The sequence below is a fragment of the Stenella coeruleoalba genome (assembly GCF_951394435.1).
Source record: "Stenella coeruleoalba genome assembly, chromosome: 15".
NCBI classification, from domain to species: domain Eukaryota; kingdom Metazoa; phylum Chordata; class Mammalia; order Artiodactyla; family Delphinidae; genus Stenella; species Stenella coeruleoalba.
Window position 1 is genome coordinate 83,232,906 of NC_137161.1, and position 23,234 is coordinate 83,256,139.

The following is a 23,234-nucleotide window of genomic DNA, read 5'->3' on the forward strand; positions in this document are numbered from 1 at the left end:
AGAAAAGAATTTACTTTAACATTCCTTCGAGGAACGAGCTGGATTAAAACTTTTCCGCATCTTCATTCAGCCTCAGAGGGAAGCAGGTGGCACACTTGTCGGGGGCACTGATGTACATAAGCTTGAAGGCAGAATGAACGGCTGAAAACAGACTCTGGTGAATCCTGCCTTCCTGAGGGAAGGTGGTATCTTAAAGGGAAAGCTCATTGCAAAAATTATTTTGTGACAACCACGGATTTGGAAACAGTAAAATAGCCTAAAAAAGTCAGATTCAGTTGAAAAGTGAGGCTTCGCACTATGGTAGTTTGATGTAAGAGATAACCTACCACACTCCGCTATTTCCAAATCACTTCGACGTCAGACCTTCCACTGCATTTACTGTACTTTTTGTTACTTACGACTGCAGGGTAAGTCCACTGAAAGGGTAGAAGGTGACAAACACTACCTTGGCATCATACTCGGATCCCTCCAACTGTTCAGGGGAAGCATACAGGCAAGTGCCCACTCTGGAGGTATGTGTGGGTGTCCCTGTAATTTGAAAAGCCAGAGATTAAGCATGGCAGGGTTAAAGACCCCTGACTGAGCAGGGCATTGCAGCTCCCAAGGAAATGATAGTTGCTTTTTTTTTAAAATCTCACCTTTGCTGTTAAGTCTTTCTGATTCTCTTTAAATACTGACAGTGTTCAACCATGTCTCTCTCTCTCTTTTTTAATGCAAAACCAAACAAAAACAACCACCAAAACAAACTTACTCTTTCCATTTCCATTGGCCCAGTCTGTGTTCTGTATGATGTCTGCACAGGCCAAGCCAAAGTCTCCTATTTTTACTTGCTGATTGGGGCCATGAAGAAAAATATTTCTGGGCTGGAAACAAACAGAACAGGTCAACCCCACGGTGTTCTGGAATGAACAGTGAAAACATGTAGATGCTGAGAGTTTTCAACTCAGAAGCCAACAGCCCCTCAAGAATTAAAAATGAGAGCAGTGGTTCTCAAACTCGGCCGCACATCAGCATCACCGGAGGAACTTTATACAAATCTCAGCGGCCAAGCCACTCCCCAGACGGATTAAATCAGATTTCCTGGAGGTGGACACAGGCGTCGACATTACCTAAAGTCCCCAGCTTATTCCACTAATGTAGAGCATGCTTGTGCACAAGTGCATTTCAGCCCTGACGGGACCTCAGAGGCACCAAGAAGGTTTTAATAACTACTATCCTCTCAACAAGTCAAAGACTTTGATTATTATTATTTTTAATGAAAACACGGATGTTTTTTAAAGCTCCCAGATGATCTAACATGTTAGCCAGGGTTGGGGACGGCCAGGTCACACTCTAAAGGTACACATTTCACTCTACTGAAGCAGTCATCACAGACCCAACACATTTCCCGACGGAAGTACCCCCAGACCAGTGGAAAATGCACCTCTGTTGGAGGCGGGGTGGAATTCCATTAAAAACTAGAAAGCGTTTAACTTAAAAGTTAGGTCTTCTTAATGTAAATGTTTTGTTTGTATAAATCCCCTTATTTTAGCGTTGTCAGGTTTTTCTAACAGTAGCTGAATGGGAAGAGAAAACAGAAACAATCTTAGGTGCAAGATGATAATCTGGCTACGCTTTTGTGACTAAGTAGAAAGTCCTGGAAACTGTGCTCCTGTAGCTGGCACTGTAGATACAGGAACAACATGTGAAAAAGTTTGGTTCTGATATAAAAATGCATCATCATCTTCACGGATACCATTCTCAACAGTTCTAGAACTGAATGGAAAGAATCATAAAGAGACTGAGACTGACCAATTCTGTACCGCGTTTGCCCTGAATTCCTAAGTCCCCCCTCGAAGTTGTACTCATGGGAAACATAACCAAGAGAGGCAGCAGGGGGCTGGTGGCTGGCGGGGCCCAGGCCCCGGAAGAGGGCGCGGTGGCGTCACTCCACACCGGGCTCTGCGAGGCCATCCTGAGGGAGGGCAGCACCGCACTCGGGCTCTGCTTAGAAGCCACCTGTCAACCAGCCCGCGGCCGCTCTGGCCGACTCCACCAGCTACAGATCACTGCTGAGCCAGGTACCCGCCTTCTCCTCTCAGTCACTTTGAGAAAAAAAAACGTGATGCTTCAGAAGGAACGCCACCTGATTCTTGAGGACTCACTACACCTGGCTGCCTTCACCGTGCCCGAGGCTGGATGGTCCACGCTGAGCACACCGCACACCCAAAGCCGTGTTCTGCTGAGTCTGTGACGACTCCTTCCAGGGATCACAGGGGCACTGACTGAGCAGAGACTGGGGCTCGCTTCGTTGGAAGAACATTAATGTCATCCTCTCAGATGTGCCAGTGCTGATTATGTCTGTGTGCTGGAATTATTTCTCCCTTTTTTACATATAGTTTTTCATTTTCTGAATTTTTATACAGTAATTATTACCCTTATAACTTAAATTTTTTTCAGAAAGTCACCCTCTGCCCTTATCTTGCAGTCATGCTGTAAAGGCGTGTGTGTGTGTGTGTGTGTGTGTGTGTGTGTGTAAAGAACTCGTATAAACAGCTCTGCTAATCATAGACAGAATACAAGCAGCATTAACTGTGAAACCCTAAACGTGCAGGTTATACTACTGATGCTATGACTTTGGCAAAGGCTTAAAAAACAAAACCTACTTGTCAATGACTCTCTGGGCCAATTTAAGGACCAAGGGACTTGATAGCAATTACCATTAATTTTACACAATGAGCTCTTCACAAGAATCAACTTTCGAAGCTTTAAGTAAATTATATCTGCTGCCTTGGTAAATCTGCATGTATGTAAAATACAGATTTTTATAATATCAATCTAAAATTGTCTGGTTTGGGGTAATTTAAAACGCAAAAGGAGAATTTCAGCGCACATAACAGAGAAATACTGAACCAAAGAGATGCTAAATACAATTATTTCCTTTGAAATAGCAAGCTAACACAATTATTCTAACTATATCGGGCTACTTGTAATGTATTTTTTCCCCCCAAAGCAGACGCAGTCCATCATCCCCATCCTGGCTGCGGAATACCGCAAGGCACAGAGTTTGCTTTGTTTGTTAGAACATGAAGCAGACCCAGAAGTAAGGTAACTCAACAGGTGACGGTTTCTAAATGAGGACACGCACGATCTGTGTTCCTTTCCCGATCATGTCTGGACTCATCCATTCTCCATGGGTGATGGACTACAGGTTACCACGTTTGGAATAAACCAATTTCCTTACTGACTAGATGAGATCCTCTGAAAACCGGAAATAATACAGGAACACAAATCAGTCAGCCCACTTAAAGCATCGTAAGTATTAGGCGCTCAGCAATGGTGTTGTGGAAAATTAAGTCCTGGTCACAGCCCTCAGGGAGTTTAACAACCTAAGTTAGATACGAAAAATAAGAAAATGGGAAGAGGCAAGGGATTTTCTTGGAAAGAAGTTCATCTTGCTTCCCAGTATACCTTCACCGCCTAAACCAATGCTGACACTTCCTAAGTGCCCAATAAATATCATCTAAATGAATGGGAGAAGTACATGGTATAAAAGAGAGTCGAGCCCCAAATCCTTACCACGCTCTGGAAGGGCGCCCCACCCCGTCTTGCTCTCACCCTGCCCCCGAGCCCCACTCCAGCTCTGCAGGTCCTCCCAGGACTGGACCATCATGTTCCCCCTCCCCACAGGATTCCTCAGTACACCCTTCCCACCCTTTCTCGCCCTGGGTGGGGCCTGCAGACCTCTTTGCCCACTGACCTGTTTACTTAGCTCTTTCGGATTAATGCTTCCACACCTGACTGTAAGCTCTGCAGTGTGGGAACTCTGCTGTTTCCCCACACCCCTGGTGCAGGGCTTACACTAAATCAACAGGTGAACTGAAAAGTCATCTTCTAATCCCAGTGGAGCGGTCAGATGCTCATAAGAGACCTTCCCTTTTCTCTGCCACAATCAAGGAATTTTGGAGGCAATCCTGAGAGATTTCAGGAAAGGAGATGAGGGCCGAGTTGTCAAACTCTCACTCCGCCTGCGCTGGGGAGGGACTGACGATAAACTCCAGCTGCAGCCCCTGCCATCCACACACACGAGTGAGAAGGCCAGGTAGAGGAGCGGGTGCGGGGCCACCAGGGACTGAGTCAGCGGGCGTTCTGCCCCTTCACGGCTCACTTCTGTGGGAATTCCGGATCACACTCGAGTCCGCACAATTTTACTGAATGGCTGCTAACTCAGCACAGCCCTGAGGGGCTTCAGGGCTGTGGACACAGAGCTAACTGAGATGCAACCTGGAAGAGGCCACCGTCCCAGCAGGAGTAACAAAGCTGACATGAGCTGCGATAGGAAGCTGGGCCCCTCCGTGCTGTGATGCATACCACCCTGTCCCCGCAAGACGCTGGGATACCCCAAGAAATTAAACAGCAATGCAGATTCTCAAACACTTCTCTAGAGTAATTACGGGGGATTATCTTAAATAAATGTTGCCTGCTTAAGCAGTAGCTCTCCGCGTCGAGCCATTCCCACTGTGAACTGAGTGCAATCTGCCATCAGTACCTATTCCAGAGACACAAGAGGCCTCACCACGCGCCACCTGATGCTCCTGCACTGGCCCATCACCTCTACCATGCGGACGAAGCCGGGGAACAGAATCCAAAGGGTCCTGACAGACATCCAGAACAACACAGTCCTGTGTCTCCGCATTCTGTGCGAACACGGGGCCCAGGTGAATGCGCGAGCGGACAGCAGCAACGGGCACTCCCGGCTCCGCCTGGCCATCACGTACGGGACCTACCCGGTTCTCTCCATCCTGGCCCACAACGGTGCCCAGGTCAACGCCATAAACGAGTCCAGCATGACACCCCTGCACATGGCTGCAGATATACTAAATAAGCAGGTGATAGAAACGCTCACTGCCCACGGGGCAAACGTCAACTGCGCCGTCTCCTCCACAGGCAACACGGCCCTGAAGCTGGCGGTGTGCACCACATCAAGCAACGCGGCCGGCTGCTGGCCGCGGGCCTGAGCTGCATCCGCCTGCTGCTCGTTCACGGAGCCCAGGTGAATACGCAGGACCGTGAAGGTCAAGCCGCGAGCCACGAGGTGTTTTGGAGGCAGAGAGGCAATAATCTCTTGCTCGAATTTGAAGCCAATGTTAACATATTAACAAGAAATGGGGAATCTCTGATATATATGTACCTTCCAGCGCGGTTCCAATATAAGAGACGCAGCACTTCTCACCAGGCTGCTTTACCACTCTTATCCTTTGAGACTGACCAATGACCAAGGAATTCTACCTGCAGGAATCATGCTCCCAGAATTCCACCTCCTAAGGGAAACCGTAATAAAGTTATCCCAAAAACCCTTATCCCTAGAGGACAACTGTAAAAGAAATGTCAGAAATATTTGTGGGGAGAAACAAAAACAGCACTTGAAGCGACTTCTCCCAGCGAAGATCTGGAATTCTGTATGTGGTTATTATGGTTTAGCTCACCTCCTGAAATAAGATCTCAAAGTTGCACAGAGCCACAGAACTTCAGTAACTCACATCGCATTTTCTGGCTAGACGTGTACCCAGAAAATACTTAACCCATCACCTTATACATCCCAAATGTACAAACGACTGGTTCTTAAACCTTTTTCAAAAAATAAAATGATTTGCACATTAACTTTTTCTTCCTAAATAGTCTTTTAAATGCATTTTCCATGATTTAATTTTTGCCCCAAAAGTAAGTAAATTAATTTAGAACTCTCAGCCAAAGAAGTAAATACATTTGCTCTCTCTCGCTCTCTCTTTTTTTCTGGTCATGCCGCACGGCTTGCGGGATCTTAGTTCCCTAACCAGCGACTGAACCCGCACCCCCAGCAGTGAAAGCTTGGAGTCCCACCTACTGGACCGCCAGGGAATTCCCTATTGTCTCTCTTTCTTGATAGTCTTTTATAAAAATTGGAATAGTCATTACAGATTTTTAAAACACCAGAAAAAAATTTCCCAAGTTAAATTTCCCATGTTAAATTTCTTTTAAGAGGGATAATTACAGAAACAGATTTTACCTCTAAGGCAGAAATGAGTATTTTTGTCAGCATGAAATACATTTAGCATCATCAGTTATATTAGTACTCAGAGCACACTTACTACCTGAAAACAGCTAGAATTTTCGAATGCCCAAAGATTACTCCTTTTAAATTCAATCTAAAGTTTTCACATTCTAGACCTATGGAACAATGATTTATACAATATAAAGGTAATGATAACCTCCGAGGTAAATAAACTAGGGTACATGATCTCATTTAATTCAATAATCCAATACCCAAGTCATCCCTGTAAGCAGCTGTCAATGATTTAATCTTCCCCACTTACCTTGAGATCTCTGTGTACAATTCCCATGTTATGTATGTAAAATACACCTTCCACCAATTCTTGAAAAATTTTTGTTGCAACACTGGCCATAACATAAGGACCTTTAAGTTAAAAAAAATAGTTTTATTTCTCTAATAGTTTTTCACTTGTTACATAACATCAAAATGTAATGAGGGGACTTCCCTGGTGGTGCAGTAGTTCAGAATCTGCCTGCCAATGCAGGGGACAAGTGTTCGAGCCCTGGTCCAGGAAGATCCCACATGCTGCGGAGCAACTAAGCCCATGCACCACAACTACTGAGCCTGCGCTCTAGAGCCCACGAGCCACAACTACTGAGCCCACATGCCACAACTATTGAAGCCCCTCCTCCACAACTAGAGAAGCCACTGCAATGAGAAGCCCATGCACCACAACGAAGAGTAGCCTGCGCTCACCACAACCAGAGAAAAACCCGCGCACAGGAATGAAGACCCAACGCAACGAAAAATAAATAACTTTATAAAAAAAACATGTAATGAACGTAGTTATAAATACATTAACACCTGACACCACACAACATTCAGACTGTCAACACAGTCAATACTCCACAATGGTTTCAAACCTAGAAATCAGCAAACAAAGAAGCCACTGCAAACCAGCTCCCAAGAGTCGATGGACTTCTGTCACCAGAAAGAGAGGACCTCTCATGTCACTCAGAGCCCCTGTATTAACTGCTCTGTAAACAATTTTCAGGCATCGGGTGACTAGATTAAACTACGTTTCAGTCCCCTTCAACCCCTGACATCTGGGGTTTAATGCTAATAAATCTGGTGTCCTGGCCCGCTGTGGATTAAACACATTATTACAAATAACAGAATAAGAAAAAAGATAAATTATGTTAGCCCAAGGGGTGAGCTTCTATTGCCTGGAAGATTTGGAATGCCACATTTTCCAAAAATGATGGACAAATGAAGTAGAGGGGGGAAAAGGTAAACGAATTAATTAATCTATTAATATCATAACATAATATGGGAATTTAGAGGGTGGAGAGGTTTGGTAAGACTAAATCAGGGACTTCCCTGGTGGCACAGTGGTTGAGAATCCACCTGCCAATGCAGGGGACACGGGTTCGAGCGCCGGTCCAGGAAGACCCCACATGCCGCAGAGCAACTAAGCCCGTGCGCCACAACTACTGAGCCTGCGCTCTAGAGTCCACGAGCCGCAACTACCGAAGTCCAAGCACCTAGAGCCCGTGCTCCGCGCCACTGCAACAAGAAGCCCGCGCACCGCAACGAAGAGTAGCCCCCTGCTGGCTGCAACTAGTGAAAGCCCCCGCGCAGCAACGAAGACCCAATGCAGCCAAAAATAAATAAACAGAATAAATAAATATATTAAATAAATAAATACATAAAATCATAAACCTATTGTTTACCTTTGAGCACGAGAGCACCACATGCTCCCTTCTCCCTGAATGAGCCGACTTTGTTATAGAGCTCAAACCTATTCCACACCCTCCTCTTACACTGTCTAGCATATAATTTAGGGACCTCAAGTATTTAAGACAGAAAACTCTGTGTGTGTGTGTGTGTGTGTGTGTAAAAACAATGGTTCCAGGGAATTTCCTGGTGGTCCAGTAGTGAGGACTCTGCGCTTTCACTACCGGGGCCCGCGTTCAGTCCCTGGTAGGGGAACTTAAGATCCTGCAAATCTCATGGCACGGCCAGAAAGTAAATAAAAATTTTAAAAATAAAACAAAAACAATGGTTCCATTACAAGTACCTCTAGTATGACCCCCCCCCGCCCCCCCCCCCGCCCCTGAAGTGACCAACCTGTCTGGGAAGAAATGCAAGAAGGGCTTTCTGACTTTCCCAACTATTCAGAATAACTACCTTACTTTGGTCTGTCTTTGATTCGGTTTTCCTTTTAACTCACCTAACACATCCAAACGGTAGGTAACTGTTGGAGGACTCAGTAATTATACACAGACTCGCTCCAGTGATCACAGTTTCCACCCAGTGCTACATCCTTTGCAGACACTGCTTTAATCCTCACAATAACCCCATAAAATGGGGATGATCCACACTTTACAGGTGAGGATAGAGACAAAACTGGTAACTGACTTGCCCAAAACCTTCTAGCTGGTGAGTACCAGAGCCATGACTCAAACCCAGGTGTGCCGCTCATGGGAGCTGGGAATGATTCACATAAAAAATGTGATTGATGTAAAGCTGGACACACAGGGCTGGAATGCTACAAAGATAAAACTTTTTATTTTAAAATATTTTTTAAAAGAAAAATATACATCCTGCTAGCAGTATGATCCATCTCTTGCCTTCACTGTTTTGACGGGTTTATCGTACTGGATGGTATAGATTAGAGTTCTCACCCCACACTTCGTTAAGGACTCACTTTCCCAACGTAAGCTTCAAGATTAACTGCACACGGGGCTGGAATGAACGATTCTCTTTCCACAAAGATGGGCACATAGCACTAGAATGTGCATGCAGCAGGCCAAGGATCCAGTTTTACTGGGCCCTAAAAATACCCCACGCACCACTTACCATGACTGAACTGAACGAAGTCTGGCAGGTTCTAATTTCATGGCAAACAGAGGGGCACTGAGGAGCTGCTGGAGAGAGACGTTATGTCTCCGTCTCCATGGGAAGCTAGTCTAAGATTCTGAGTAGGCCAACTGACCTGTGTTTTAGGCCAAATAAAGGGTTATAGTGTCACTAGGAGTGAACAGCAAATGATTAATGATTGCTATTTAGTTGAGCCTTTACTTAAAATCAGGTCACTCGCATCCCCTATTTTGATCATCTACCGCAGTGAACTTCAACTTTGGCCGCACATTAGAATCAACAAGAGAACTTTCACCAAAAAATAACAAAGGCCAAGCCCTATCCAAGACCAATTATAGAAAAATTACTGGTGTGGTCCCAGACAACACCCTTTTTCTAAAAAGATTTCATTTTTAAAAACAGTCTTAGATTTCCAGAAAACCTGAGAAGACAGTTCCCACTTACCCCACACCCAGTTTCCCTGTCACCAACACCTTACATCAGTCTGGTACATGTCACAATGCACCGATCCCGATACAAATCCACAGCCTACGCAGACGTCCCTGGTTTTTACCTAATGTCCTTTTTCTGTTCCAGGATTCCATCCAGGATACCACATTACACTGAGTTGTCATGCCTCTTGAGGGTCCTCTGGTCTGTGACAGTTTCTCAGACTTTTCCTGTTTATGATGACCTTGACAGTTTTGAGAAGTACTGGTCAGGTATTTTGGAGAATGTCCCTCAGCTGGGATTTGTCTATTTTTCTCATGATTAGACTGGGGTTATGGGTTTGGGGGAGGAAAAGCACAGAGATACCGTGCCCTTCTCACAGCCTCTTATCAAGGGCACATACTATCAACGTGAGTTATCGCTGTTGATGCTGACCTTGACTACTTGCTGAGGGGGCGTTTGTCACGTTTCTTCCACTGTAAAGTTACTTTTTTTTATTGACAACATCTTTTTAAAAGTTCCCCAGGTGATTTCTACGTGCAGTGTTAAGCTGAGAACCAGTGTTATAATACTCTACAAATATTAACCTAACAGAGTGCTTCTAGAGGCTATTGTATAACTGCAGGGGAGCGGGGGACGTGGATCTTGAGGGAGACAAACTTCTGACCACATGCCCTTCTATCAGGGTTTCTTTAAAGGTTTCTTTTTATAGAAATATCGCATTTTCAGTCTTTTCTTTTTTTCTTGGCCACACCGCACGGCATGCAGGATCTTAGTTCCCCGACTAGGGATCGAACCCGTGCCCCCTGCAGAGGAAGCGCAGAGTCTTAACCACTGGACTGCCAGGGAAGTCCCAAAGTATCACATTTTCAGTTTAAAAAAGTAAAACAAATATTTAAATTTTCCCTTAAAAATTTTTTAAAAGACTTTTCTACCTAAAATCATTATACTAAATTCTAGCATAGTACTCTTAAATATCAACAAACTATGTATCTATAACAGAAAATATTAACTTCCAAATACCTACTTATATTTTAAAAATGTGATTTTTCCCTCAATCTAAAGCACCTGCAGGCAGAAGGCGGCAGGCCTGTCTGTAGTTCCCAGCCCAGCCCTTGAACACCCACATGGTACTTACATGCGGATTCATCCATGCTCTCCCGGCCCTGCTGGTTCCTCTCTCTGATCCAGTCCCACAGCGAGAGCTCACACAGCTGCATCTGGATGTGAAGCATCAGGTGGTACTGCACCTAGGGGGCGACACACCACTGGCTCCCATCTGCACCATTTAGCGGACAAATGCTCCCTTGCCTAACCCTAGGCCAAGCACCAGGCTACGTGCTGTGGACAGAGACTACAGACACAAGCCTGCCCGAGAAGCCCGAAGTCTAGTGAAGGAGACAGAGGAATAAAGCAATACTTAACACAACGCGTCATGACCCAAGTGGGCAGAGGCAGGCCCGGCTGGGGTTAGGCAGGTATTAAATGGAAGAAGCTCTTGAACGTGACAGAGTCCGTGGGCCTGAAACTGTTTAGTCTGCTCTCGAGATAAACAGTTTTTAAAGCTGAAGATACAGCATCAGGCTGGCTGTATGGTATTCCGCTACTCTGTGGATACCCCAGAGTGTGCACACACTTTATCTGGCTTCACATAACTAATAATTTGTCCAAGAAAAAAGTAAGCAAGAATTAAGCTCACTGTAGCCCATTCAGGAAATTTTCCCAAATGTATTACAGAGCAATGAAATGATTCTGATGAAAAGTCCCTCAAACTCAACTCCTTTATATTCAGGGAAGCTACTCAAAGTGTTTTGTGTTTCATAAAAATACAGAACCTCATATTCCTGGACAGCCAGAATTAATGCTACGTGTGAGTGTACAGATGGTATGTACAGTTTTGTGATCCCAACACGACAGGTTATGTGCAGACCCTGTTAACGTTCCAGTTTAAATACTAACACTCAGTAAGGGAGAGAACACCAGCACATCAGTGTAATCCTAATTACTGTAATTAGGACACTGAAAGCTGACCTGGTGATCCACCTATTCAGACAGCTATTCTGTGTTCTAATAACATGTTCTACAGTCACGTTCCAAAATACAGGAAATCTTTCTGCATAAATATATTTGGATAGCACGATGCTCACCAACCACAGAAACAGAACGTGTGTGCTGCTTCCTGCTCCGGGGTGTACCTACGAGATGCCCCAGTCAGGGAGGTCAGAAGAGGACCAGGAGTTGTTTACTAAGAGAAGGAGGGAGGACCAAATACCCGGGCCACGTGTCAGGAGGCAGCACGAGGGCAGAAGAGCAAGGGCAGAGACAGGGACGGGGAGCTGAGGAGGGAAGCCGCCTGCGGGGCAGGGCCGGCCGCGTCTAATCACCGTCCTGCACGCCGTTATTACAGGGAAACAGCAAATGCGCAGGTTCTGGGAAACTCATCTACCTCCGTCTGCCCCAACAAGTTTAAGTTTTCTTCAGAAGATTCCTCAGTGGATGCGAAATTCTCTTCCAGGTCTGAATTATGCCCAAGTGGCAGCCGATGCCCAACAATCGATCTGGAAGACTCGTCAGCCACACCTTTTCCTTGGGGCTCAAGGGACGGTTCAAATTCACCGGCATCTCTTGTGACTACACCGGCGCTGTAGTTCACCAATCTATTATTCTGATTTTCAACGCCAGATTCTCCCAAGGATTTTTCTTCTTCTGGGGTGAATTCGGCGAAGATAATGGATGGGCTGTTACTTTCATCACTTTTAACATCACACTGATCTCTGGAGGCCAAAAAAAAACAGTAAAGATAAAAACCAATGTAAAAAAAGATCCAGTGTACCTCAACTGTTCCTTCAGGCCTGTATGAAACTGACTGGTAAACTCCTGACAAAAGAGACAACCCATCTGTCCAGCAGCAGCATTTACTTAAAAATACTGAGAAATACCTGAGAGAAGGAAGAAAATAACTTAACATTTTGTAATGAAAATAAGCAAAAAGGAAGTCTAAAACACTCCTGAGCTCCTAGGTGTAAAAGGCAAAGGCGACCCAAGGCAGGTGACTGGAGGTAACGTCTAGGGCGTGAAAGGACACGGCAGCCCACGTACCTGGGGTCCTCCTGGTCAGAGATCACTTCCAGAGATGGCAACTGAATAGAAATTCTATCTGCTGAACAGAAACAAAAGGAAATCTTCAAGCAGCCCAGTTTTCTAATTTATAGTCAAAGGCAGAGCTAAAATACATAAGTAAGACCAAATGAGACAAGAAGTTAAAAATGTCACGACCTTCTGGCAAAATGCAAATACACCAAGCTTATTCAAATGACTGGCAGATTTTAGAAAAGACAAAAACAGAGCTGTTCAACTATGCGAGGGCTCATCGAACCTTCCGTACAGGACCTGACAGTAAATATTTCAGGTTTTGTGGGCCCTCGGGGACCCTGCTGCCACTACTCAACTCTGCTTCCGTAGTGCAAACGCAGCCAAAGATAACACATGCGAACGAGCCTGTGTTCTAATAAACTTTACTGACACTGAATTTTGAATTTCATATAATCTTTACAAAATAATTCTTCCTTTGATTTAACTCTTTAAAAAAAAATTCTCAGCTTGTGGGGTGCACAAAAACAGACATAGGCCTGATGTCACCCACGGGCTGAAATTTACCAACCCTTCAACTGCTTCATCTAAAACCGCTCACCTTGCCTTTGGGCCATGTGAACATGTTCTATCCAGGCAGTGTGATAGCCTACAATATTAGGATGCTGAAGACCAGCCAGCACCTTAACTTCCCGTAGTACCTGAAGAAGAAACATACTTAGAGCTGGTTTTTACTGACAAATTTGTTAAATGTTCATGGTATTAAATAATACTTGTTCCCTCTGTACGAGGAATCTAGACTGTGTTAAAATAATGAGAATACTTTTGTGAGAGACAAATGCAGTTGTTGTTGTGGTTGTTTTTTGCGGTACGCGGGCCTCTCATTGTTGTGGCCTCTCCCGTTGTGGAGCACAGGCTCCGGACGCGCAGGCTCAGTGGCCATGGCTCACGGGCCCAGCCGCTCCTCGGCATGTGGGATCTTCCTGGACCAGGGCACAAACCCGTGTCCCCTGCATCGGCAGGCAGACTCTCAATCACTGCGCCACCAGGCAAGCCCTGCAGTTGTTATAGCAACTAAATAACTGACATGCATACAGCACTTTACACTTTCCATGGCTCATATATAATCATTCCCTCATTTCATTCCTACAAGTAAGTCCAGACCTCCAAGGTAAATAAAACCATTCTTGTCACCACTATTTTCAAGGGCAGGAGACAGAAGTGGCTTAGAGGACTAGGTCGTTTGCCTGGGATCACACAGCATGTCAGGGAGAAGACTTGGACCTGAATTGAGCGCCTGTGTTTTTCATAAAAGGCTTGTTATATATTGTATATGAATAGTTTACTTAAAGAATTAATTTCCCCAGCAATGACCCTGAAATGTGGTCAACCTAAAGTGCCTATAAAAAATTTAAGTCAAATAAAAATTTAATCTTGATGTTTATTTTATGGTAACCCATTCCTAGTAAACTGCAGTCCATATCACCAAGTATTTCCCAAATACACACACACACACACACACACACACACACACAAACTCTTTCAGAAGGACCTAAATACTCAATTATTCAAAATAAGTAAACGTTTTAAATCATACCTTCATGCAATCTGTTTTAGTTGCACCCTTAATCAGGATTTTTTTAATTGCATAGTACTGACCATCTAATTTATTCCTGACCTAAAAGTAGAGGAAAAGACAAAGTATATTGTACCATTAAATCCAACTGAATAAAGAAAGTTCTTTTAACCTGACCTTAGATAATCCAAAGTAGCCAAAGAGATAAAATTAAGCTAAAGACACACGTCCTGGGGAATTCCCTGGCGGTTCAGTGGTTTGGACTCCACGCTTTATGCATCCCCTTTACTATGTTCAGAGAAGTCAGCCGTAGTCAACTAGACTAATAGTTTTTCCAACTGTACTGAGAGTCCAACTCCTAGAATCTCTAGGTCTGAAGAATGGGAATGTTAGCAAAAAGGCTATGTGCAAAATACAGCAGCAAAACTTTTTCAAGTAATACATTTTTTAATAGAAATTAGCTACAGAACAAAACCTCAAAGTTTCCAGAATCCACCAAATCACCAACGTGGTTAGGAAAACATTAAAACCTGCCCACGTCCCTGTAAATGACAACTCTAAATAAAAAGTAAACATACGTGATTTCTAGGAATTTTCCTTTGAGCACGTTAAATAATAACAATGAAAACAACTTCGGCAAATACATTGTTTAGAGTAGGGGGTCAAAACAAATATGTGGAAAACCACCTTGTATACTCTTCCATATCCACCTTTTCCTAAGATGGCAAGCTCTTCAAATTCATTCAAGTAACGTGAAGTTTGTGCTTCAAAGCCTACTTCCCTTGATCTGAAAGTTAAACACAATCAATCAATCAATCCCCAAACATGAGAGAACCAAAATGTTCTAAGACAGACCATGTTCACTGTATTACTAGCCTAGCAAACCTCGTTTATCACTAAACTGTGATAATTTGGAAAGGATGAGCTAAAATCAAAGTTTTCATTCTCTATGAAGAAAACATTTGATAATAAGCGAATCAATAGCGTAATAGAGATATCAAGGGGATCATTAATTTTAAGTATTTTACCAGTAATCAGTATTCCAATTAGAAATTACTGTTTTAATAATTATTAAGTTAATATTATTATTTATTATTATTGTTTTAACAGGAATCCTAAGGACGACTAACAGGCAGGAGTTAAGTAGCTAAGCTCAGTGATAAGTTTACTTAAATTTCTTAATGATTCAGACCAGTTACAGATTTTAAACGAGCATTTCCTACATACAGCCGAAATTCAGTGGTGTTCCCCTGACAGGGACTGGATGTCAGTGCTCTGAATTAAGAGTGGGGCTTATGGAATCCACATGGAATTGCGGGGGAAGGGTGGTCAAAGAGAGAATGAGAAATCTTACAAAATTTTTAGCAAATCTTAAAAAGTTTTTAATCTTACAATGTTTTTAATTTTCATAAACTACCCTAACTACGTTATTTTTAATCCCACTACTAATTTCTGATTAATTCAGGATTAATTCTTAATCCCAATTTCTTTTGGATCAGTTTACTCCTTGCATAGTCAAAAAAGTATTCAACACATACCTGATCTTCTGGATATGAGAATTATCCTCACAAGGACCCTAAAATCAAAAAGTTATTTTTAAAAAACATTTTGAAAATTTCATGGAATAAGGAATCTATCAAAATCCAATGTTAGATTAGTATAAATGCTCAAACTAATATTAAAAAAAAAAAAACCACACCCACCCAATGGCTTTTTCAATATTACTTAAGAGTTTGCAATTGAAGACATTTTTCTCTTAACTAAAAGATCACCCGTGAAAAAGCTATATTCTTGCCATCCAAGGACAAAGCTGAGATTTACCAAGGAGCGCCACCGGCAAACAACGCCAGCTTCCCCTTCACATAAAAGCAGAAACTGACCACTGCTCCCGTGTCACCGTTCCAAGCCCCCAGCACCTTGTGCCTATATGACTGCACGTGTCTCCCTGCTTCTGCCCTCAGTCCCCTCCTCTGTGTATTCTCAACACAGCAGCTGGGGAGAACCCGTTAAAGTCAGATTATGTCACTCCCATGCTCAGAACCCTGCAACACTTCTCATTTTACTGAGTGAAAACCAAAGACATTAAAACGTCTCCAGATCCATCTCCATCTGCCCCTCGGCCCTGCCTCTCCCCCCTTGCTTAACTCCACCTCTGCCACGGGCTGCCTGTCAGCCTCACAAACAGGCCAGCACACAGCTGCTCCTCTGCCTGGAATGCTTTCCCTCCGCGTGATTCATTCCTCAACCTCAGCTCCTTGCTCCTGTCTCAGCGAGGTCCTACCTGCCACGCTACACGGCCCCTCCCAACATTTTCTAATGCCCTTCACTGCTTTATGTTTCTCCTTACCACTTACCACCACCTAACACCCCATGTATGTTTCTTGTTCTCCTGTTTACTGCCCGCTTGTCAGAACATCGGCTCCCTGAGGGCAGGGACTTTTTTTTTTTAATACAGCAGGTTCTTATTAGTTATCTATTTTATACCTATTAGTGTAGATATGTCAATCCCAATCTCCCAATTCATCCCACCACCACCCCCGCCCCAGGGCAGGGACTTTTATTTTGCTCACTGCCTGGACCCCAGCTCCTACAAGAGAGCCTAACACATAGCAGCCATTCGATAAACATCTGTTGAATAAACAGATGTTATAACGTTGAATAAACCTACGTTATCATCAGGATTTCAGAATGCTTTAAAATGCAGTTCTCTTGAAATGAAAATGTTTTTATCACACTCCAAGTACATTTCTTAGTGCTTACCTGACGAACTCTCTCCTTAGCTGACCTCATTAAGTGCATAATAGCTCTGCTGTGATGTAGCCGCAAGGAGCTAAACTCACCACTACACGCGAAGGATGACAGCAGCCCCATTTTGATAAAGGTCTGACAAAGTACTATAAGAAAATATAGAAGACAATTATTAGAAAGGCCATCAATGAGATGGCAATTTTCAAGAAAACACAGAAAATAAAGAGTCATAATAATAGCCTCTATAAGAAAGAAGTTATGTTTACGCACACATTACAGCTTGGGGACTGATTCTCTGAAGAGATGGAATGATTGGTTACACTCGTTGATCAGGGGCTCATCTGTTATTTCTTACCTGACACTCTACATTCTACAGTCATTTGTTTACCGTGCTTGGTCAGTCAGTAAAGTACTAAGTTCTGTTTTTAAAAAAGGCAAGGAAAAAAAAAAAAAAGGAGGGGGAGGGGTAGAACATATAAATAAATAAAAATTTAAAAGGCAGGAGTGGAAACAAATGATTAGAACTGACAACAAAAGTGAATACGAACCGTTGTTTTCAATTATGGAATATCCTTAACCAACACACAAAGAGCACATCTGAGATGTGTGTACAGACCAAATACCCGGGGGGAAGTCAAGTCTCGAGTCACAAGACGAGGCTGCTCAGAAAAAGAAGTTTCTACAGAAGTGCTTGGTTTTTACTCGTTCAAGGAATACAGGTACTATAGAGAAAATTCTATGTGAAAAACTCTCCATTTAGATTGTCAACTAACTAAACCACATCAAAAACATTTACTTAAATATCCTTTATTTTGAACACCATGACACGAAGGAAGAAAGGAAACCAAAATTCAGTCAGAAGAGGGAAACAGTAAGTAAAAGGTAATAATGATATTAACACTCTCATTTCTCTTTAAAAAATAATCAACTTTGTATTAAAGTTCAGGCTTTAAAAGGGCTGTATATAAGGAATTTTAAAACATCTTAAACCCAGCAAGATTCACAGCTTTGCTTTAATCAGGAGTGAGAGTACTATATTAAAAGCATTATAGGACTTCCCTGGTGGCGCAGTGGTTAAGAATCCGCCTGCCAATGCAGGGGACATGGGTTCAATCCCTGGTCCAGGAAGATCCCACATGCCACGGAGCAACTAAGCCCGTGAGCCGCAGCTACTGAAGCCTAGAGCTTGTGCTCTGCAACAAGAGAAGCCAGTGCAGTGAGAAGCCCGCGCACCGCAACGAAGAGTAGACCCTACTCGCCGCAACTAGAGAAAGCCCACGTGCAGCAACAAAGACACAACGCAGCCAAAAATAAATAAATAAATTTATAAAAAAAAAAAAAAAAGCATTATAATCTGCTTCTCTATACCAGAAAATAATCCCCGGGTTTGCAACCTACAGAACACACCCCCTTTTGTATGACCCACCCCCCTCAACACATATTCAAGAAAATAAGTGTATACTGAACAAATAACATTTTTTACCATTTCTTATGTCCCATGAAGCTTATCAAAATAATTACCTTTAACTAAAAACATTACGTTCTTCTAAGATCACATAAAAGTATCTGTAAATTCAAGGCTTTCTAACACCAAACAAGACTTGGGAAAACTTTTGGGAGAAAAGACACTTAGAATCTGTGGTGTGGGCTCCTCAAGAGTTCAATCTATGAAGCTGAACCAGAAATGCCATAATCTGTAATTCTACTCATTTCTGTGCTTGGTCCTCAGACAAGTAACCTGTGGCAGGAATAAACATTTTCAACCACTGATTATTTTGATCGTTGTCTTGGGCTACTACTGACACACAGCTCCACAGTTATAAAACTCTTATAATCTTCTGAGTGATAGGGGTATTAGGAGCATCTTTTGTCTTAATATTTGGTCTCTGACCTCAGTTCCTGACACAAGAGCTTCTCAGAGCCTTGGAGTCTCCAGTGATGAGTCTTTGTATGCTAATGAGATGACTGGTGGCTGGAGCCCCTAGGTCACTTCAGGATGGGGGCTGGTTCCCAGGAAGACCAAGCCTTGATTAGAAGCTGAGAACTTTCCACTTCACACCCCCATCTTCCAGGGAGGGGAGAAGGGCTGGAGACTGAGTTAATAATCAAGCATAGCAACGTGATGAAGCCTCAATAAAAAGTCCCTAAAGTACAGGGTGGGTGAACACATCCACTTGCCAGGAGGGTGGGGAACCCAAACTCTGTGGGGACCCTCAGGACCTCACCCTGTGTGCCTCTGTATCCTTTATCATATCCTTTATTATAATAAACTGGTGAGCATAAGGAAGTGTCTCGGGCTTCCCTGGTGGCGCAGTGGTTGAGAATCCGCCCGCCAATGCAGGGGACACAGGTTCGAGCCCTGGTCCGGGAAGATCCCACATGTCGCGGAGCAACTAAGCCCGTGCACCACAGCTACTGAGCCTGCACTCTAGAGCCCGCAAGCCGCAACTACTGAAGCCCGCATGCCTACAGCCTGTGCTCCGCAACAAGAGAAGCCACCGTAATGAGAAGCCCGCACACCGCAATGAAGAGTCGCCCCAGCTCGCCACAACTAGAGAAAGCCGACGCGCAGCAACGAGGACCCAACACAGCCAAAATAAATAAATAAATTTATTTTTTTTAAAAAGTAAGTGTCTGCCTGAGTACTGTGAGCTGTTATAGCAAATTATCAAACCTGAGGAGGGGCACTGGGAACCCCCAATTTGGAGCCAAGTCAGACACAAGTGTGGGTAACCTGAGAACCTAGGGACCTCCTACTTTCGACTGGCATCTGAAATGAGGACAGTCTTGTAGGACTGAGCCCTTAACCTGCCAGATCTGACACCAACTCCAGGGAGACAGTGTCGGAAGTGAATTGTAAGACACCCAGCTGGTGTCAGAAGAACTGGTCCGGGTGGGAGGAAAGCCCCACACGTTTGGTGTCGGAAGTATTCAATGTGTAGAGGAAAACAGTTTCCTTCAACGACACGAAACACAACCGTTCAGGGCTCTGGGCAAAAACAAGTTCCGAATCAATACCTGGGATTTTCATGTACCTGTTCACCAACTAAGCCGTGACAGATCTTCGAAAATTGCATGAATTATCACTTATAAATCAAAAAGAACTACCTTTTAAATACACACAATTTTGTGGTGATTAATCTTTTGCAGGGTCCCCAGGGATGATATTCATAAGGAATCACCCAAAGGAAAACATAAAATAAATTTACAGGATGTACTACTAAGGCTTATTTCAAATTTTTATACACCAGCTGCTTCTCTGACAGCGTTAAACAACAGAGTAATTTTACAAGTTTTATTTAGCAAGGTTAATTTATTCTTACTAACATTTAAACACCTGTCTTGAATGAAGCAGGTTTGGTTCGTGCACATGGCTCAAGTGTTCCAGCAGAGAAACCAGCAACAGCTGGTTTGCAACTGCAAAAGGGAAGGTTGGCTGCTGTAGGGGTCCTTTCAGCACCTGGAGTTCTGCGGGAACATCAGATTCTGCAAATTAAAAAAGGAAAAAAAATTTAAGAAATGGTAAACATAGCTCGTAATGACAAAACAGCATATTCTAATTAGGAAAACACTATTTAAATTCAAGGAAATAAAAAGCAAAACAGTAGTTACGGTGAGTGGGGTTAATCAAGACAGACATTCTGGAATTGAGTTTTGAGTTGAATTCTGGAAGAACTAGCAGAGAGATGCCAGTTCGGGAAGGGAGGAAGTGCTGGTTAGGGATGATGTGTACAAAGGTAGAAACAAATAAATATTCCAGCAAACAAGCAAGCAAGCAGGAACAGGATGGCTTCCTTCCTTCGAGAAGCAGAGAGAAAGAAGTTTGGCAGCAAAGAAAGGGAAAGGGAGGAAGAACGGAATCTTTACTCTGAGCTACACACTATGGACCAGGTGTTTTATATGCACAATCTCATCGAATCCTCCCGAAACGCCCTATGTTACTATTCCCATTTTACAGATGCAGACACTGATCTCATTGAGAGGTTAAGGAACAAGTTAGCAGCAGATCAGACTGACTCCCAAGTCCATCGTCTTTCCACTGAACAAGACCAAGCGGACAGCTGAGTTGGCACTTAAAGCTGACAGTCATTAAGTTCTCACGCACTGTTTAATACGTTATTTAACAGGCCAAAAACACAATGCAGGAAACATGTTTGAGGAAACTGTTCTGGACCCGTGATAGGTAGCCTGGAAGGAGACATGCAAGAGTCAACAAGAAGGGGCTTCCCTGGTGGCACAGTGGTTAAGAATCAGCCTGCCAATGCAGAGCACACAGGTTTGATCCCCGGTCCGGGAAGATCCCACACGCCGCGGAGCAACTAAGTCCGTGCACCACAACTACTGAGCCTGCGCTCTGGAGCCCGTGAGCCACAACTACTGAGCCTGTGCTCTAGAGCCCGCGCACCTAGAGCCCGTGCTCCGCAACAAGGGAAGCCACAGCAATGAGAAGCCCGCGCACGGCAACGAAGAGTAGCCCCCGCTCGCCGCCAACTAGAGAAAGCCTGCGCGCAGCAATGAAGACCCAACACAGCCAAAAATGAACTTAAAAAATAAAATAAAATAAATTTTTTAAAAAAAGAGTCAACAAGAAGTCAGGGTGAGCCTATAAAGCAGGAGGAAAGGACAGGTCCCAGAGATACCAAGAAAGAAATGGACGGGTCAGGATTTGAAACACTAGGAATGAGAGGAAGGAGAGGTTAACAAGAGTGAAAACTGGTAAGAGGGGCTGTTGGAGGAAAGATGAGCCCAAACTCAGGAGCCGCTGACCCAGCTGGAAATGCCCTGTGGAGACAGAGCCCAGGTATCCTACACCTTCTCAAATCAGCCCCGGTCCAAACATTTTATTCCACGCTTCTCTATCAACTACTAAAAGGTCCTGGAAGAGAGGTTTTGAAATCGAGACTTCATTCACCAATTCACCTCTCCGACCTGTAGGTGGCCCCAAAAAGACCTGCATGAATGGAGATGTGCTATTCATTTTAAATGAATACTTATTGCCTGAATATGAGAAAGAAAAAGAATGGAAAATGTGGCCATGTAAAAACTTCTCTGTGTAAAGACATCTTAAAGTTAAAATATGAATCACAAAATCAGATACAGTACAGATACCTTTACTGTACATGACAAGAAAAAGGGAATAAAATTTATATAGCACTCTTACAAGCTAGTAAGAAAATGAAGCACAATTAAAATTCAAATAGGCTTAACAAAACTAGTGGGCAATGACATACATAGTAAAATAACCACAGTACAAGAGTTTGCCATCAGACTGGTAACTATTTAAAGCCTGGAATCCTTGGTATTGTTAAGGGCACAGAAAACTAGATACTTTCAAACACAAGGCGGTGTTTGCAACCTTTGACAATACACTGTAGAATTTCACGTGTGCAAAACTTTACTTTTGGAAACGTAAACCAAGGAAATAATTAAACAAAGCATAACAAATATATATGTACAAGGTGTTCAGGATAACAAAGTATTAAAAATTTGTTAAACAAGTTATACACATATAATAGAATGCTATGTAGCTGTTATAAATGATGGTGTATAGAAAGATAATCATAAATAATCCTGTATCGAGTCAAAGAAGCAGGCCATAGACAGTAACACTAATGAAGCTGAGGGAGATAGTTTCATACAAACCAATGCAACTTTTCTGGTTATCATTTTAGCAAAACATATCAAAGCTGTTTTTAATATTTTTCTTTGACCCAACAAATCCTACTTCTGTGGGTCTATTCTAAAGAAATAATCAGATATTAACAAAGATTTATGTATACACATGTCAAACCCATCATTATTTCTAATGGTAAAAAAAAAGATAAATCTGTTTTCCACCAATACAGCGAAGACTAAATAAATGATAGTACAGAATGTGATGGTCTTAAAATAACGTTCTTAAAGACTAATTTGTCACAAGAAAATGCTAATAAAAGTTCACATTTAAAAAGCAACATAAGGTAATTCCCTGGTGGTCCAGTGGTTAGGACTCTGAGCTTTCACTACCGGGGCCTGGGTTCAACCCCTGGTCGGGGAACTAAGATCCCACAAGCCGCAAGGCATGGCCAAAAAATAAAAATAAAAAGCAACATAAAATTTTTACGATCACGATTTTAAAATATATTTATTCTATATCTATATAAATGTACACACACAAAAAAAGAATGGAAACATCAAAACAGACAGAAATCTCTGCCCCCTGTGTTTTCAATGAAAGAGGCTACAAAAAGAGTGAAATTACAGTGAGCAGCTGTTTTATAGTCTGCCTGTTTGATCCTTCATATCTAGGCATCTACCTGGCATACAGCAACTCTCAGGAAATATTTGCAAATGAATACACCAAATTATTAGCAGTGAGTTCTCCTCAGAGATGTGAATATATATACACTTTCCCCCTCTTCTTCCTTTATGCCTTTAAATTTTGCACATGACTTCTCTAAATTTTTATCTTATCTGGACGACGAAATCAGACAGAAATCTTGAATCCATTCAGAATAC

The 23,234-nt window shown here is 43.1% G+C and overlaps 2 protein-coding genes across 5 annotated transcripts in view; one reads left to right on the plus strand and one right to left on the minus strand.

Moving 5' to 3' along the window:
* EIF2AK1 (eukaryotic translation initiation factor 2 alpha kinase 1) overlaps nt 1-23,234 on the minus strand; it is a 30,672-nt gene that overhangs the window by 3,846 nt on the left and 3,592 nt on the right. The window contains exons 2-13 of one of the 4 annotated variants that reach the window (XR_013824121.1): nt 20,064-20,222; nt 16,749-16,882; nt 15,527-15,564; nt 14,676-14,775; nt 14,010-14,090; nt 13,014-13,113; nt 12,422-12,482; nt 11,769-12,096; nt 10,461-10,572; nt 6,333-6,433; nt 752-863; nt 15-528 (exon numbers count right to left, since the gene is read on the minus strand). Coding sequence is in view for 3 of the 4 variants with exons in the window: in XM_079899066.1 (XP_079755192.1) it covers nt 446-528; nt 752-863; nt 6,333-6,433; nt 10,461-10,572; nt 11,769-12,096; nt 12,422-12,482; nt 13,014-13,113; nt 14,010-14,090; nt 14,676-14,775; nt 15,527-15,564; nt 16,749-16,882; nt 20,064-20,222 (1,409 nt within the window). In the remaining variant the exon portion in view is untranslated. The remainder of the gene's footprint in view (nt 1-14; nt 529-751; nt 864-6,332; nt 6,434-10,460; nt 10,573-11,768; nt 12,097-12,421; nt 12,483-13,013; nt 13,114-14,009; nt 14,091-14,675; nt 14,776-15,526; nt 15,565-16,748; nt 16,883-20,063; nt 20,223-23,234) is intronic. The other 3 variants (XM_079899067.1, XM_079899066.1, XM_079899068.1) reach the window with 3 other exon arrangements.
* On the plus strand, nt 870-6,319 carry ANKRD61 (ankyrin repeat domain 61). Its single transcript, XM_079899072.1, is given in 6 exon segments — nt 870-1,995; nt 1,997-2,060; nt 2,993-3,087; nt 4,538-4,968; nt 4,971-5,173; nt 5,175-6,319. Coding segments are annotated over 6 exon segments (1,245 nt in total). The 5' UTR covers nt 870-1,846; the 3' UTR covers nt 5,478-6,319.